Raw genomic sequence first — 12,777 nt, 5'->3', positions numbered from 1 at the left:
CTCTTAGCATAAAAAGTAATATTTTTTATGAATAACCCAAATAAGATATCTGTCTCATAAAATAGGGCAGGCTGAGATTTTTTGCCCTTTTTAAGTCAAAAGTAGAGAATTAGTGTAATTTTGTAAGAGCCAATTTTGCTACTTTTGTTTTAGGCTAGGATCGATGCAGCAAATGTTAGATATATTGCGTGTTGATTAGGGCACTGGTTAAGTTTTATGGGAAATTATTAGAACATTAATTATTAATTATAAATTAATTAATAAAAGAAATGTAGCAATTTAAGGAATTTATGTGAAGCACTACCATCAATTATTTGTCCCTACTTATTAATTATTGCTTATTCCATAAACACATATTTATGATAAATTAATCATTTTTAGTGTTACTTTTGGTTTTTGTTTCCGGATTTAAATGTCGGTTTCAAAGCACACTGGCATGGAGTTAAAATCGATCGATGAAATTTTGTAAACTAATTAAACCATTATTGCATGTATTGATTATTGACAAAAACTTATGTGAGACGGTCTCACGAGTCATATTTTGTGAGACAGATTTTTTATTTGGGTCATCCATGAAAAAATATTACTTTTTATGCTAATAATATTACTTTTTATTGTGAATATCTGTGGGATTGACTGATCCCACAGATAAAGAATCATGAGATCGTATCACAAGAGACATACTTTTGATTATATTATTAATGAGTTATGACACATGTGATGCATGTAATTCATAACAAAATATAAATAAATAATTTTTTTTTAATTTTAAAAGAAAATTTATCAAATTTGAAATTGAAATGATAGCTAATAATAAATAGGGTGATCATGTCTAGTTTGACAAGATGAATGATATTTTTCAACATTTATGCAAATGTCAAAATGTTTTTGCTTTTTTTTTTTATTATTAAAAACATTTTAAAAATTTGGGTTAGTTTAAATAGTTTTTAAGCTACAAATTTTGTATCCAAATCCACTATTACTGCAGAATCTTGAATTTATTTTTCTAATTTCGATTTTTTTGGCCCAAAATCCTCAAATTTAATTCTAAAGTTTGGGTTATTTTTGTTTGTTTGTTTAGGTATAATTTTTTTTAATGAAAATAAAATAAAATAAAATTTGACTTGCATATTTGAATTGATTAAATGTTTTTGAATTATAATTGTCAATAAAAAAATCAATATCTTATTCTTCAAATAAATTACAGTCATTTTGAAAAAACTTTTTTCCAAAGCTTAGATTTTACATTGTGAAGAATGCCTTGATATATGCTCTTAGAGAATTTTTTTAACTCCTATTTTATGCATATAAATATTTATAAAACATTTTAGTTAAGCTATTTTATTAAAAATCATTTTTGTGAGATATATTTGTATATATTACTAATATTTTATTATTCAAAACATTTTTCAGAAAAAAACTATATAATAACAAAACCAAAACAATATATTACATTTTATGCAAAAATGTATCGTTTATAAAATTATAATTTATCTTAAACTTACTAATTCATAGTAAATTTAACTGTATGAATTAAATATTTATAATTATTATGGTGAGAAAAAAAATCAGAAAATTTAATATTATTTTATTTAATATGCATCATATAATGAATGACCGAGTAAATCTCGTCCAATTGACATGCGTTCATAACTTGTAGACCCACCAAATATGACCCCGCTGGGACAAATTTTGTAAGATATCCAAATTTTAAATTATTTAATTTGCTCTGATGTATTGAATTAAAATAAATTTCATATTTGAAATATATTATTCAAATTCTTTCAAGTTGAGGATCTACATTCAAATGCAACGTAATATTAAATCATTCCATACTTAAATTCAATGTCTTTATTTTTTTTTTCAAAATTATTAAAAAATTAACTTCCTATTTTAGAAAAGTCCATCGCTAATTGTTGGCTCGTGCGTGTATGTATGTATTAATGTATATCTTTGACGAGCTAAAATCGTGCAATTATTTATTATACATCAAACAAATCATTGAATTTGAAATTACAATGTTAAATTCGATATTTTTTTAAATTTATATTATGTTTATGAATTATTGAAAATAATAAAATTGTAATTTATCGTCACATCTCAATTTAATCAATCAGACTAGGTAAAAACTTGAGTGAGACAGTCTCACAGGTCGTATTTTATAAGACGGATCTCGCATTCGGGTCATCCATGAAAAAATATTAATTTTTATGCTAAGAGTATTATTTTTTATTGTGAATATCTGTAGGGTTGACCTGTCTCACAGATAAAAATTCGTGAGACCGTCTCATAGAAACTTATATTTTTTTTTTGGCTTGCCGAATTCGTCCATGAAATATACAAAATGCACTCATTTTCGTCTTTGTTGTCAACTGTCTGTTAGTGTTTAATGAAGACCAAGGAGGAAATACCATTTTCATCCATTTTGTTTACCTTTTTTTTTCCTTCCCAAAATGCACACCTCTTCTCTTTGTTCTACCGATTTCGTTCATAAACTTGGTTAAATGCACTCATTTTATTTACTGACATTTTAAATTTGAGAACCTTAATTGTTCATCGTCGATTGTTGGCGAGGATTGAAGAGTTCAAAGCTGGAATTGAAGGAAGTCATCAATTCCGATAGGGTAAGCCTATTCTCCTTCATGTTGAAAATAGATTTTGTGTTAGATATATGCACTTATAACATCGAAATCGATGACTTCGTTCGAATTTTCCCTCGTACGATTCCAACTTTCACCTTCAATTGCTGCCAACCATCGATGAATAGCAGTTGTAGTTCTCAAATTTTGGAGAAAATGAGGCAGGCGAGACAACTATCATCGGTCGTTGTGAGTGGTGAGTTGGTAAATGAGTGCATTGAAGCAAGTTTAGGGACGAGCTCGGCGAACCTGATTATTTTGGGAAAAGTAAGTGATGATCAAAAAGGAAGAAAAATGTGTGTGAACATTGATCAATCAAACAATGCATAATATTAGTTCGGGATTGTTATTTACACTCCATTTATTCTTGTTTGTATTCTACTTTATTAATAAGTTTTACACATAAATCCAACCAAAACCGAAATCAAGATCAAAATAATTTGAGAGTACATGACTAATAAACACAAAAACTTATGTGAGACGGTCTTATTTGTCAATTTTGTGACACAAATCTTCAACTCACATTGTTAATGAAAAACATTAATTTTTATACTAAAAATATTTTTTTTTTACTTTTTGTATGGATCGAGTTGACCCGTGTAACGAAAATAGGTAATTGAGATCCTCACACAAAAGATTTAATCTTAAAAATACATCATTTCAAATCAATTAGTGAAAGGTTGTTTCAAAGAATTCAATATATTTTTTTTAATTCTGAGCTCGAATCAACCGAAAATCACTTGAAATAATAAAGATTATGATCAAATTTACTGAGTTCAAGCGTAGATTAAAAATAACACCATTTTTCCCAACGAAGCTTTCATAAGTAGGCCAATAACATCCAATAATTCGATTTCACTTAGTTTAAAAAAGGAAACGAAAAGAAGAAAGAAAGGGCTGTGTTATTGTCGTGTAGTAATGGAGGGAGCGTTTTACAGTGGCTGTAATTTGACGAAAAGGACGAGGCCAAAACCGACAACCGAGCAAAACATAGGTGATGGCAGAAGAAAAAATTATCAAGACTCAAAACAAAGTACTACCACTTTGTATTGGAATTATATAAACAAATAAATGGAAATGGAAATGGAAATGGAAAAGGAAATGGGACTGTGTAGGGTAGGTGTAGGATAGGACAGCTTTTTTTCTTTTTAACACAATTTTTTCACTCCCACATTAAACAATTCTTGAATATTTGGTTTTCTCTCTCACGCATATTCACTGCTTTTTGGGGGAGAGAGGAAGAAGAACCTGATGCCCTTTACGATGTGTGAGTGGGTGGTGCTGTTTTCTCTTCTTACTCATACACACAATCAGCTGTCTCTATAGCTCCCTCTTTATCTCTCTTCTTTCTTTCTTTCTTCTTTTTTTTCTTTTCCATCAGTCTATCACATTCTGGGTTGTGTTTTCTATCTACTCTTTAATTGTTGAGAATAACCCCATTTTTTGCTTTTCTTGCTAGAACAGCTTACAGGTCTGTGGATTGGTGTCTTATTTCCTTCGTAAATCGGGTTTTCTTTTCATTTGTTCCTTTTTTTGTTTAACAAGGGGATTTGTTGAAATCCTTTTGCTTTTTCTATCTGGGTCTTTTCTTCATTTGCGATCTTTTTCAGATTTTTTGGCCTTTATTTTTTCTCTCTGCTTTTTGGTTGTTGTTGGTGAATGAAAAAAATTCGCCTGGGTTTCGAGATCTTTTTTTTGAAACTTTCTGCTAGATTGAAGTTTGTGTTACGATCTATGGTTCTCGGTGATTCGTGGTGCGATTCGTTTGCCTTTGAGGAAGGATTTACTCCACCATTAGTTTCTCTGCCACCGAAGCAAAAATAAATCTGGTCCCTGGGCATTCTAAAATTCTCTCTTCATATGTCTACTGTTCACTCAGACTGACCACAGATTTGGATTTGGGACCTAAGTTTTTTTCATTTCTTCCGAGTCTTTTTTCTCATCCATAGAATATCTTCGACGGATGGCTTTAATTTCGAGTTGGCTTTATACTATATATCATGTGAACAAGCATAAAATTTTCTTGGGTCTTCTTTCATCCACGATCATCATTTCAAGTCGATTTTACTTTCTTGGGTTTATTAATTGAATTGCGTGGATCCTTAGTTGTTTCCCATATTGAAAAGCTTCGGCGAAATTCATGAACTTTGTCCTAGTTCTGCCCACATAAAATAACGTTTAATGAGGGTTTGATCGTTGCTTGTATCTTTCTTTATCTGCCAAAATTTGTTATTTTCTTGCTAAATCAGGCTGTCTGAAAGAGTTTAGATGACTTGTCTGTTGAAACTCTTCAAAATCTCTCTCTCCGACCACATAAAATAACACTGTTGAGGGGTCCATAATCTACTATACTTGCAGTCTTAAACAACCTGTTTTCCTCCATCAAACTTCTTGATCTTATGCAATATCGATTCTTTTCAGGACTCAAGGATGGATGGTTGAATAAAAGGCACAGTAGCTGGAGTTGTTCAGTTTTTCGGGGGCAGTGGTGGACCTTGTTGAGAGAGGCCTTTTAGGCTACTGTTATGCTGAAGGCCAAGTATAAGAAGATAAGGATTTGCTTTGGCGGAGGAGGAGAAAGATCAAATTCTTGTGTCTGTTGGCTACACAGCACAAGAAGAAAGAAAAGGGTATCGGCAGATGTTATCCACTGAAGCTTTTCCACCAGTTCTCCCACGTCCTTGTGTTATCTCACGACAGATTAGTGCTGGCAGTAATATTTTTAGTATTGATGAGAGGGATTCTGATAATAACCAGCAACAGCTTGAGGTAGATCTGTTCAAGTCAGACCTTGATGACAACAACAACAACCCACTTCCCAAGTTCTCCATAAGGTAATAACTTTACCTTAATTATCTGTAGTAATTTTTACTTTCGATTGTTTTGTCTGATTTTGGTTCATCCCATCATTTGTTTCCTCGAGATGCATAACTATCTCTTCACCTTGTTTCGCATCATTTGTTTCCTCAAGATCCATAGTTATCTCTTCACCTTGTTTTAAATTCATATTTTATTTTAGATTTATTTCAATCATGGATTAATGACCTTGTGTATTAGCAGGTCTCGGTGTAGCTGATCTTCCTTGTGGAAATAAACTTGTAATTTTTATAATCTTTTGGAAGACCTCCAGTGGATAGTCAATTCTGACTAGCTATTTTTAGGAAATCGGTTTCTTTGGTCATTTTATGCGCCCAAGTCTGTGGAATGATAAGAAATCAATCAGCTTGAGTTTTTTTTTTTTATTGAAGCGCCTTCAAATTTGTTGAAATTTCTCTTCTTGTCTTTCCTTTTTTTTTCTTTTTCGGTTTTTTGCCAAGAGATGTGAGTTATTTTTCTGGGGACATTCACATTGATCTTGAGGTACACTTTTTTAGATATGTTTTACTACTGTGCTGGAAATCATGGCATAAATTTATTTAATTTCGGTATGTATTTGTATGTTAATTATTTACGGAAACAACTTATCTTTCTTGCAGGGATTATGTTTCCAGTGCACGGGGAAAAGATATCAAGAATAATTGGCCATTTTCTCAGAAGAATTTGCAACTTTGCCTTGAGCATGGCGTGACAGATGTGTTGCCACCTTTTCAGTCTCTTGATGTTGTAAGAAACCCATCACGCAAAAAATATGTTGATGTGAAGCTTCCCGCATTGAGCGATAAGATTTTGTCCAGTGGATTTCAGGAAGAAAAAGAATTTGAATCTACCACTTGTCCTTCGTGCTCGAATATAAATTCTGGTCCGCTGATTAAAGCTCCTTGTTCAAAACCAGAAGCGGTGAATTCTTCTGTGGAAAAGCCTGAATCTTCGGCTCTGACATCCAGAAAGGTCGAAAAAAGCACTCAAAACTCCGCTAAGAATTGTAAATTGATTGTAAAGTTGGGCAAAATTGCTGAACCGCTATCAATCGAACATTCTGAAACTATGGCTTCAAAAGTGTGCCCGGTGTGCAAGACTTTTTCGTCTTCCTCTAACACCACTCTGAATGCCCACATCGATCAGTGTCTTTCTGGGGTCTCAACAATGGACTGGATATCACATTCTAGAGTGAGTAAGCATAGAATAAAGCCAAGAAAAACAAGATTGATGGTGGACATCTACACAACAGCACTACACTGTACATTGGAGGATCTTGACAAAAGAAATGGAACAAATTGGGCATCAAACATGGTTTTTTCAACCAAGGATTTGGAGGCATGTCCAAAACAGAAGAAGAAGAAGAAGATAGATTCGTCTAGCGACGTGGAAGGTGCTGTATATGTTGACTCAAGTGGCACAAAGTTTCTTAGTTTATCAAAGTGCAGTGATCTTTCATTTAATTCAAATGCTAAAGATAACTGTGGAACAAGGAGGCTCATCGTAATGAATAAAGAAAGCAAATTTCCTTTAAGAAAGAAGAGAAAAGTTCTTATCAAGAGACACAAATCACTGAAGCATTCTCATCACGGACGAGCTAGTTCCTCTCCCGGGCCTAGTCATTGTCCTGAGGTGCGTTACATACTTTCCTCCTGCACTTTAATTTTGTTTTTATCGTACACAATGAATAAAAGTCCAAAGTATATGACTATGTGGTTTGCATGTTTTTTGCATGTTTATTTTTTTAAAGAAACACACTATCGAGAGTTGCAACGTTTTGAGATGGATACACCGCTTCTATTCGCTGTCAAACAAATGTTGTGTTCAATTATTAATTAGTTTTATACGCTGCTAATTACTTTATTATGTCCGTTCAGATTTTGAAAAGCCTTGGGGCTTTCTTGAAGTAATAAAATCTTTTCCCCCCGTAAAAAACTTTAAATGACTGAATTTGCACGCTATCAAAACATGAAATGGGTTTATTTACAGGTTTACAATGTTCAACAAAAGAAGCCTTTTCTTGAAGATGGTTATGAGGAAGAATGTACCACACGGCCTGTCAAAGCCTCATCTGGTGAGATTGGAACGGTAAAGCAGTGGGTAGTAGGCTCAAAGCGTAATGGTTTCGGAAAAATCAGTCATGAACATGAACACCAGCGTCCAGATAAAACTGAAACGAACTTGATAGTCAAAGATAGTCATTCATCACGTGGAGATTCATTCATTAAGGGAACAAGTAACTCAAATTCCCAGGTTTTCTCTAATGAAAATGCTCTTTCACCATCCGAATGCCGCAAAAGAAAGGAAAACTTGCAGTATACTTCTCATGATGAACACATCAAGCAGCCTTATTTGCGGAAGAGGGCTGGATTGTCCGTGATGACGTCTCGAGACTGTCATGGTAAGAGAAACTGTCGCGCGCTGCGTAAGTGCATTATGAAACAGTCAAGAAAAGATAGCCCCTTACTTCAAAACCGCCTTACAGTCCCTCCGAGTGGTACAGAAAATCTGGACTTTTCTGGGGGTAACAAGAGAAATGAGATCAATACCAGTACGGGTTTAAATGCTGAATGCTCTTTTAGCAATTCAAGAATGTCCCACCATCATGCATTCTCATATGGAGGTAAGGATTTAGCATATCCGAGGCAACCACCATTGGATTATGTAATTTCACCTGGACATAATAAGAAGTCATCTTTTAGGAAGAAGTTGTCTGCCACTTATGCATCTGTTCCCAAATCAAAGGACAATTCAGGGAACGTGCATTTGAATTTCAAGAAGCCTAGGCTACATTACACGTCAGACTCAGATGATGAGACAGTAGTGCCACTAACTGCAATTTGTAGACGGGATAATCAGGTAGAAAAACTGAGTGTAAATGCAGCTCAAATGAAAAAAACTCCTGTTCAGTCATCCACTGGGCCAGCCAGGGTTTTGAAAATTCGAAAGGAGGGCGTATTCTCAAACTCTGGTAAAGAAATGGATATGGCTTCAATGGGTTCTGAGATATCACCTGAGTTGGATAATCATGGTGTTGGAAAGAATATTGATTCTGTTATGGGTGGCAATGTTCCTGCAAGTACATCGAACGTCGTAGATGCTGTGAAAGAGGCTAAAATTCAAGATGAATTTGTTTGTGAGTTGATTTCTGAAAGAGCCGACGGAGAAGCATTTTTAGCCTTAAGCAAATCTTTGGATTCTTCATTCTATGAGCTTGGTGGTCCATCGAATGTCAAGAGTGTTTCACAAGGTTATAGAGAAACATACAACAAGCATTGTCCGGCCGAACTATTATTGGGTGGTGAACCAGATATGTTTTATGCAGACAAAGTTGCCAAAAGTATGACTAGTTCCAATGCTAGGATGATGGGTGAAATGGATGCTAATGAAGTACAAGGAAATTATTATGTCGATGTAGATCCAATACCTATACCGGGACCTCCAGGCTCGTTTTTGCCAAGTCCGGGGCGTATGAGCTCAGAAGAACTTCAAGGAAATTCTTCATTAACCACCTGCAGGATTCAATCTTCTGAAGACAAACATGAATCGATGGATGTTGATTCGTTAGATTCTCCTATTTCATCTGCCTCGATGTTGTCTGAATCTGATGCTGGAAGATCTGATTCAGTATCAGCGAAAAACTTGTCGGAGCTTTCAGATGGTATTCAAGACCAGAGTCGATTTAACATCTCCGAAGATAGGGTTGTTGAAAGTTCCAAACTTTCTGAACTGGCCAGTCCTGTGGAAGGAGAGACCGATCTTGATGAATCAAGGGCCGACTTGATGTTAACTGCAACGAATCCTCACATATTGAAGAACAGTCAACCGTGTTGTTGCTCTAGGAAAGAAGGAGCTTTTCTAAAGGATTCTCTTGATTGTGAAGGGTCGCAAATTTTACGGCAAAGGAATACTGCTTCTCTCGCACTTTATTCCCAGGAAAGGCATTTTGGTGGCGATCTGAGCAAAACACCCCACAAGTCTAATGTGATGTCACAAACACCACCCAGGGAAGTGCGAAGTCCCGGAGCTGAAAACTGTATGTCAAATTCACAGACGGGGTATGCTCCTATACTCGTCTCTCAGAATTCTGAGACCAAGTTTCCAACATGTAGTGATTGCGAGTCTCCCAGTCCATCAACTACTAATCCTGTACTCAGACTGATGGGAAAAAACTTGATGGTAGTGAACAAGGACGAAACATTGTCTCCTCAAATGATGAAAACCCATTTAGGTATAGCGAAAGACAGCCATCCTAGCATGCTGTCCATTGTTGATAATGAGGTCACAACTGTCAGGTTTCCGAATGAGTACTATTCCATTCATCAAACTTTGTCTCAAGTTCCTTCCAGATATGACTGTATGCAACCCAGCATGCTGGCACAACATTTAGATGCAAGTTCCTCAAATTGTTTCGAAAACACTACAAAGATAAGGATTCAAGGGTCGATCCCACATCCATCAGCATTTACTCTCTCAAGTAAGAAGAGTTTTGGTGGAAGTCTTGCAACCTCTTTGGAACACCACGAATTTGCCAGCAGGAGCAATCTGATTTCTGAATTTGGATCTAGTTTTGGACCAGCTTCCATGACATATGGTGTTGAGAAAGTTCAAAATCATGGGCACCAACTAATCCGGTCTACAGACTTCTCTGGTTTGAAAAACAAGGAAACACTTGTCATCAATGAATCACCGGAAAGTGAACCTGGGTTGGCTGTTAAAGCAATACATGGCGGGGCGAAGATAGAAGCAAGGAGATCTCCAGTTGGGATTTCTGCTCCAGTGGTATTTGGGCATGAATCAAGACATATGAATCCAGCTTTCTGTAATAATCAGACACGGGGATATCCTGTCTGCAGTGGTTCTCAAGCTTTTTATGCCGCCGATATCCAAGTGCCATCTTCTATGGGAATCTTTAAAGCAAATTCAGTTCAATGGAAATGCACACGAGAAGGTTCAGCCATACTACATCCAAATTCGCTGACAGCTTCATCTCCAACTATTGGTCATCCAAGGTCTTCACTGTATTTTTCTCCTGGCTTTTCAGAGTCATTTAGCTTTACTTGACAGGACCATTTGCTCATATCACATGCATGGCTTCGTGGTGAAAGTTTCTTGCAACGTATAATATTCAAGCATGCGCGTTACCATCTGGTTGACTGGTTACACATCAATGGCAATAGTTCATTTGAACGACGCGAGCACAATCTAGTGAAGGAGAACCAGCGTATACGTATGGCAACAGATGAGTTTCAACTCCGGTATTAATTAGCTTTGCTTGTTTATAATATATAGAAAGCATCTGAAAAGTCTTGGTAGTTTTAAAGCAGTTTTGAAGCTAAAAGTTTCCTGGAGGCATATATCTGTAAAACAACTCTTTGAATAATGAGTCACCCGGAGAAAACTTGGTTCTTTCTACATCTTTTTTATTCCGCGTTTCCTCCTTGTTGCGTGGTCATGCTAGTAAAATGTACATCAGTTCATTTAAATCCTAGATACACCAAAAAATAAGGTCAGAGCTGGAAAGGGAGTTTACATTAATACTTAGTTGTGCTTAATTAACCATATATAGCTCGTAAAATTGGCTTAAATAATTTTTACTGAGGACATATATATATATATTCAGAAGCACTGTCACACACATAATTAACATTAAAGACAGAAACCCTTTATTTCATGCTTGAATTAAACGTAAACAATCATGTATATTCATGAAACGTCAGCAACAACATTGAGCCCACGTGCTTCTTCTTCTTTTTTAATTCTCCTAGCTCCTACATTATTGAAGACAAGATTCTTCGTCTTTCTAATGCAAGGATACACATTACGTATATGTACATGTTATATATATGCTAGTATAAGATCGGATTCGAGGGTTTTGTTTCAGGGATGAAAAGGAAAGAATGCTGCATGAAATATAGGCGTTGTGTGCTGTGAATTACCGATGATGCATGTATATGAATGGGAAGAAAAAAGAAAGAAAAAAAGAAAGAAAAACGGATTCATATAAAGACAATACAGGCAATATGCCCATTTTGGTCACCACTAGTTTTTGTCGTGATAAAATCAGTAATCATTTCACTCTCTTTTTACCTTACATAAAGTTTGGTGGGTATTTTGCATAATCTCATCTCAACTAATAATTAAGTTCGATACTTGTCTACCAAACTTTTTTTTTTCTTGAATTCGAATCGAGTCGTTTATATATAATTTTATATATTTTTTTATTTTATAAAAATTCATTATATTGTTCTACAAATAATAAATTTAATATTGCATGAGAGAAATTAAAACCCATGCAACTCGAAAACATCCAACGAATTCACCACAAAACTCTTATAAGACTTATTGTCGTTTCACGAATCAATTTTGTGAGACAGATCTTCAACCCGATCCGATTTATGAAAAATTATCAGTTTTATTTAAAAATATGGATCGAATCAATCTGTATCACATGTATAAATCCGTGAGACCGTTTCACAGAAGACATATTCCGAATTCACATTCATTGTAAAGATTAGTACCGACATTTTTAGTATAATTGGGTTGTGTTAAATAATTGTAAAATTATAACTTATCTATCTTGAAATGGATATTTGTGTATATATAAGAACGATAAATTTATGGAAATAGCGAATAATGTTTAAAAATTTCTTATATTAATTAATTTTCTTGAAATAATTAATTTAATTTGACTGATCGAAGAGTGCAAATTGATCATATTTCATGTACTTCCGTTGCTAATTATTTTATTAGTTAAAACCTTTTTTGTAACACCACTTACCTATATTATGATAGGCCATGTAATAAATATATATATATTATATTGTTCTTGCATGCCAATCGATCGATTTGACATCCACCATATCTTCACCCGACCACATAAGTCAACTTAGTAACAACGTAGGAATTAAGGCACTAAAGTCAATTTATATAGATATATTGTTAGTCAAGCTCGAGAAGATCGGATCACAAAAATTAATTTCTTGTGATTTAAATCAACTCTTTTTCACAGGATCGATTGTTCTACGTATTTAACACGAATTAATTAATTACAACACACAGAAAATAGAGATTACCTTTGAAGCGTGTTTTCGATCTTACTCTGCACTAGATCTACGCTCCAAACCTCCAAGCCTTCTCTGGTGTTCTCTCGAACTCTTAACGTAGGATTGTGTGTGGTCACAAGTTACAATATCACATATATATAAAATATATTTGTGATATCTTGTAACAAAAAGATAATGACAATATCTTTTAGAATATAAATTTAAATGGACAGAAT

General features: G+C 34.6%; 1 protein-coding gene across 6 annotated transcripts; it reads left to right on the top strand.

The window, feature by feature from the left end:
* The first annotated feature begins 3,749 nt into the window (after positions 1–3,749).
* LOC142522827 (uncharacterized) lies at positions 3,750–10,910 on the top strand. 6 transcript variants are annotated; one of them, XM_075626383.1, is made up of 4 exons: positions 3,750–3,906; positions 5,061–5,473; positions 6,116–7,127; positions 7,485–10,910. In XM_075626383.1, the coding sequence occupies exons 2-4, from the start codon at positions 5,280–5,282 to the stop codon at positions 10,557–10,559; spliced, it is 4,281 nt and encodes a 1,426-aa protein (XP_075482498.1). In that variant the 5' UTR covers positions 3,750–3,906; positions 5,061–5,279; the 3' UTR covers positions 10,560–10,910. The 6 variants fall into 6 exon arrangements, with proteins under 6 accessions (XP_075482498.1, XP_075482496.1, XP_075482497.1 ...); XM_075626381.1 differs by lacking the exon at positions 3,750–3,906 and adding an exon at positions 3,914–4,110; XM_075626382.1 differs by lacking the exon at positions 3,750–3,906 and adding an exon at positions 3,914–4,393.
* Positions 10,911–12,777: the final 1,867 nt, after the last annotated feature.

The sequence above is a fragment of the Primulina tabacum genome, chromosome 13, assembly GCF_025594145.1.
Source record: "Primulina tabacum isolate GXHZ01 chromosome 13, ASM2559414v2, whole genome shotgun sequence".
Lineage (NCBI taxonomy): Eukaryota > Viridiplantae > Streptophyta > Magnoliopsida > Lamiales > Gesneriaceae > Primulina > Primulina tabacum.
The sequence above is the reverse complement of the archived record's forward strand: the minus strand, read 5'-3'. Positions and strand labels throughout refer to the sequence as shown.

Coding starts and splice junctions, on each gene's coding strand:
- LOC142522827 (XM_075626383.1), top strand. CDS start 5,280: ATGTTATCCACTGAAGCTTTTCCACCAGTTCTCCCACGTCCTTGTGTT. Junction 5,474..6,115: donor CTTCCCAAGTTCTCCATAAG/GTAATAACTTTA, acceptor TCTTTCTTGCAG/GGATTATGTTTCCAGTGCAC. Junction 7,128..7,484: donor GGCCTAGTCATTGTCCTGAG/GTGCGTTACATA, acceptor GTTTATTTACAG/GTTTACAATGTTCAACAAAA.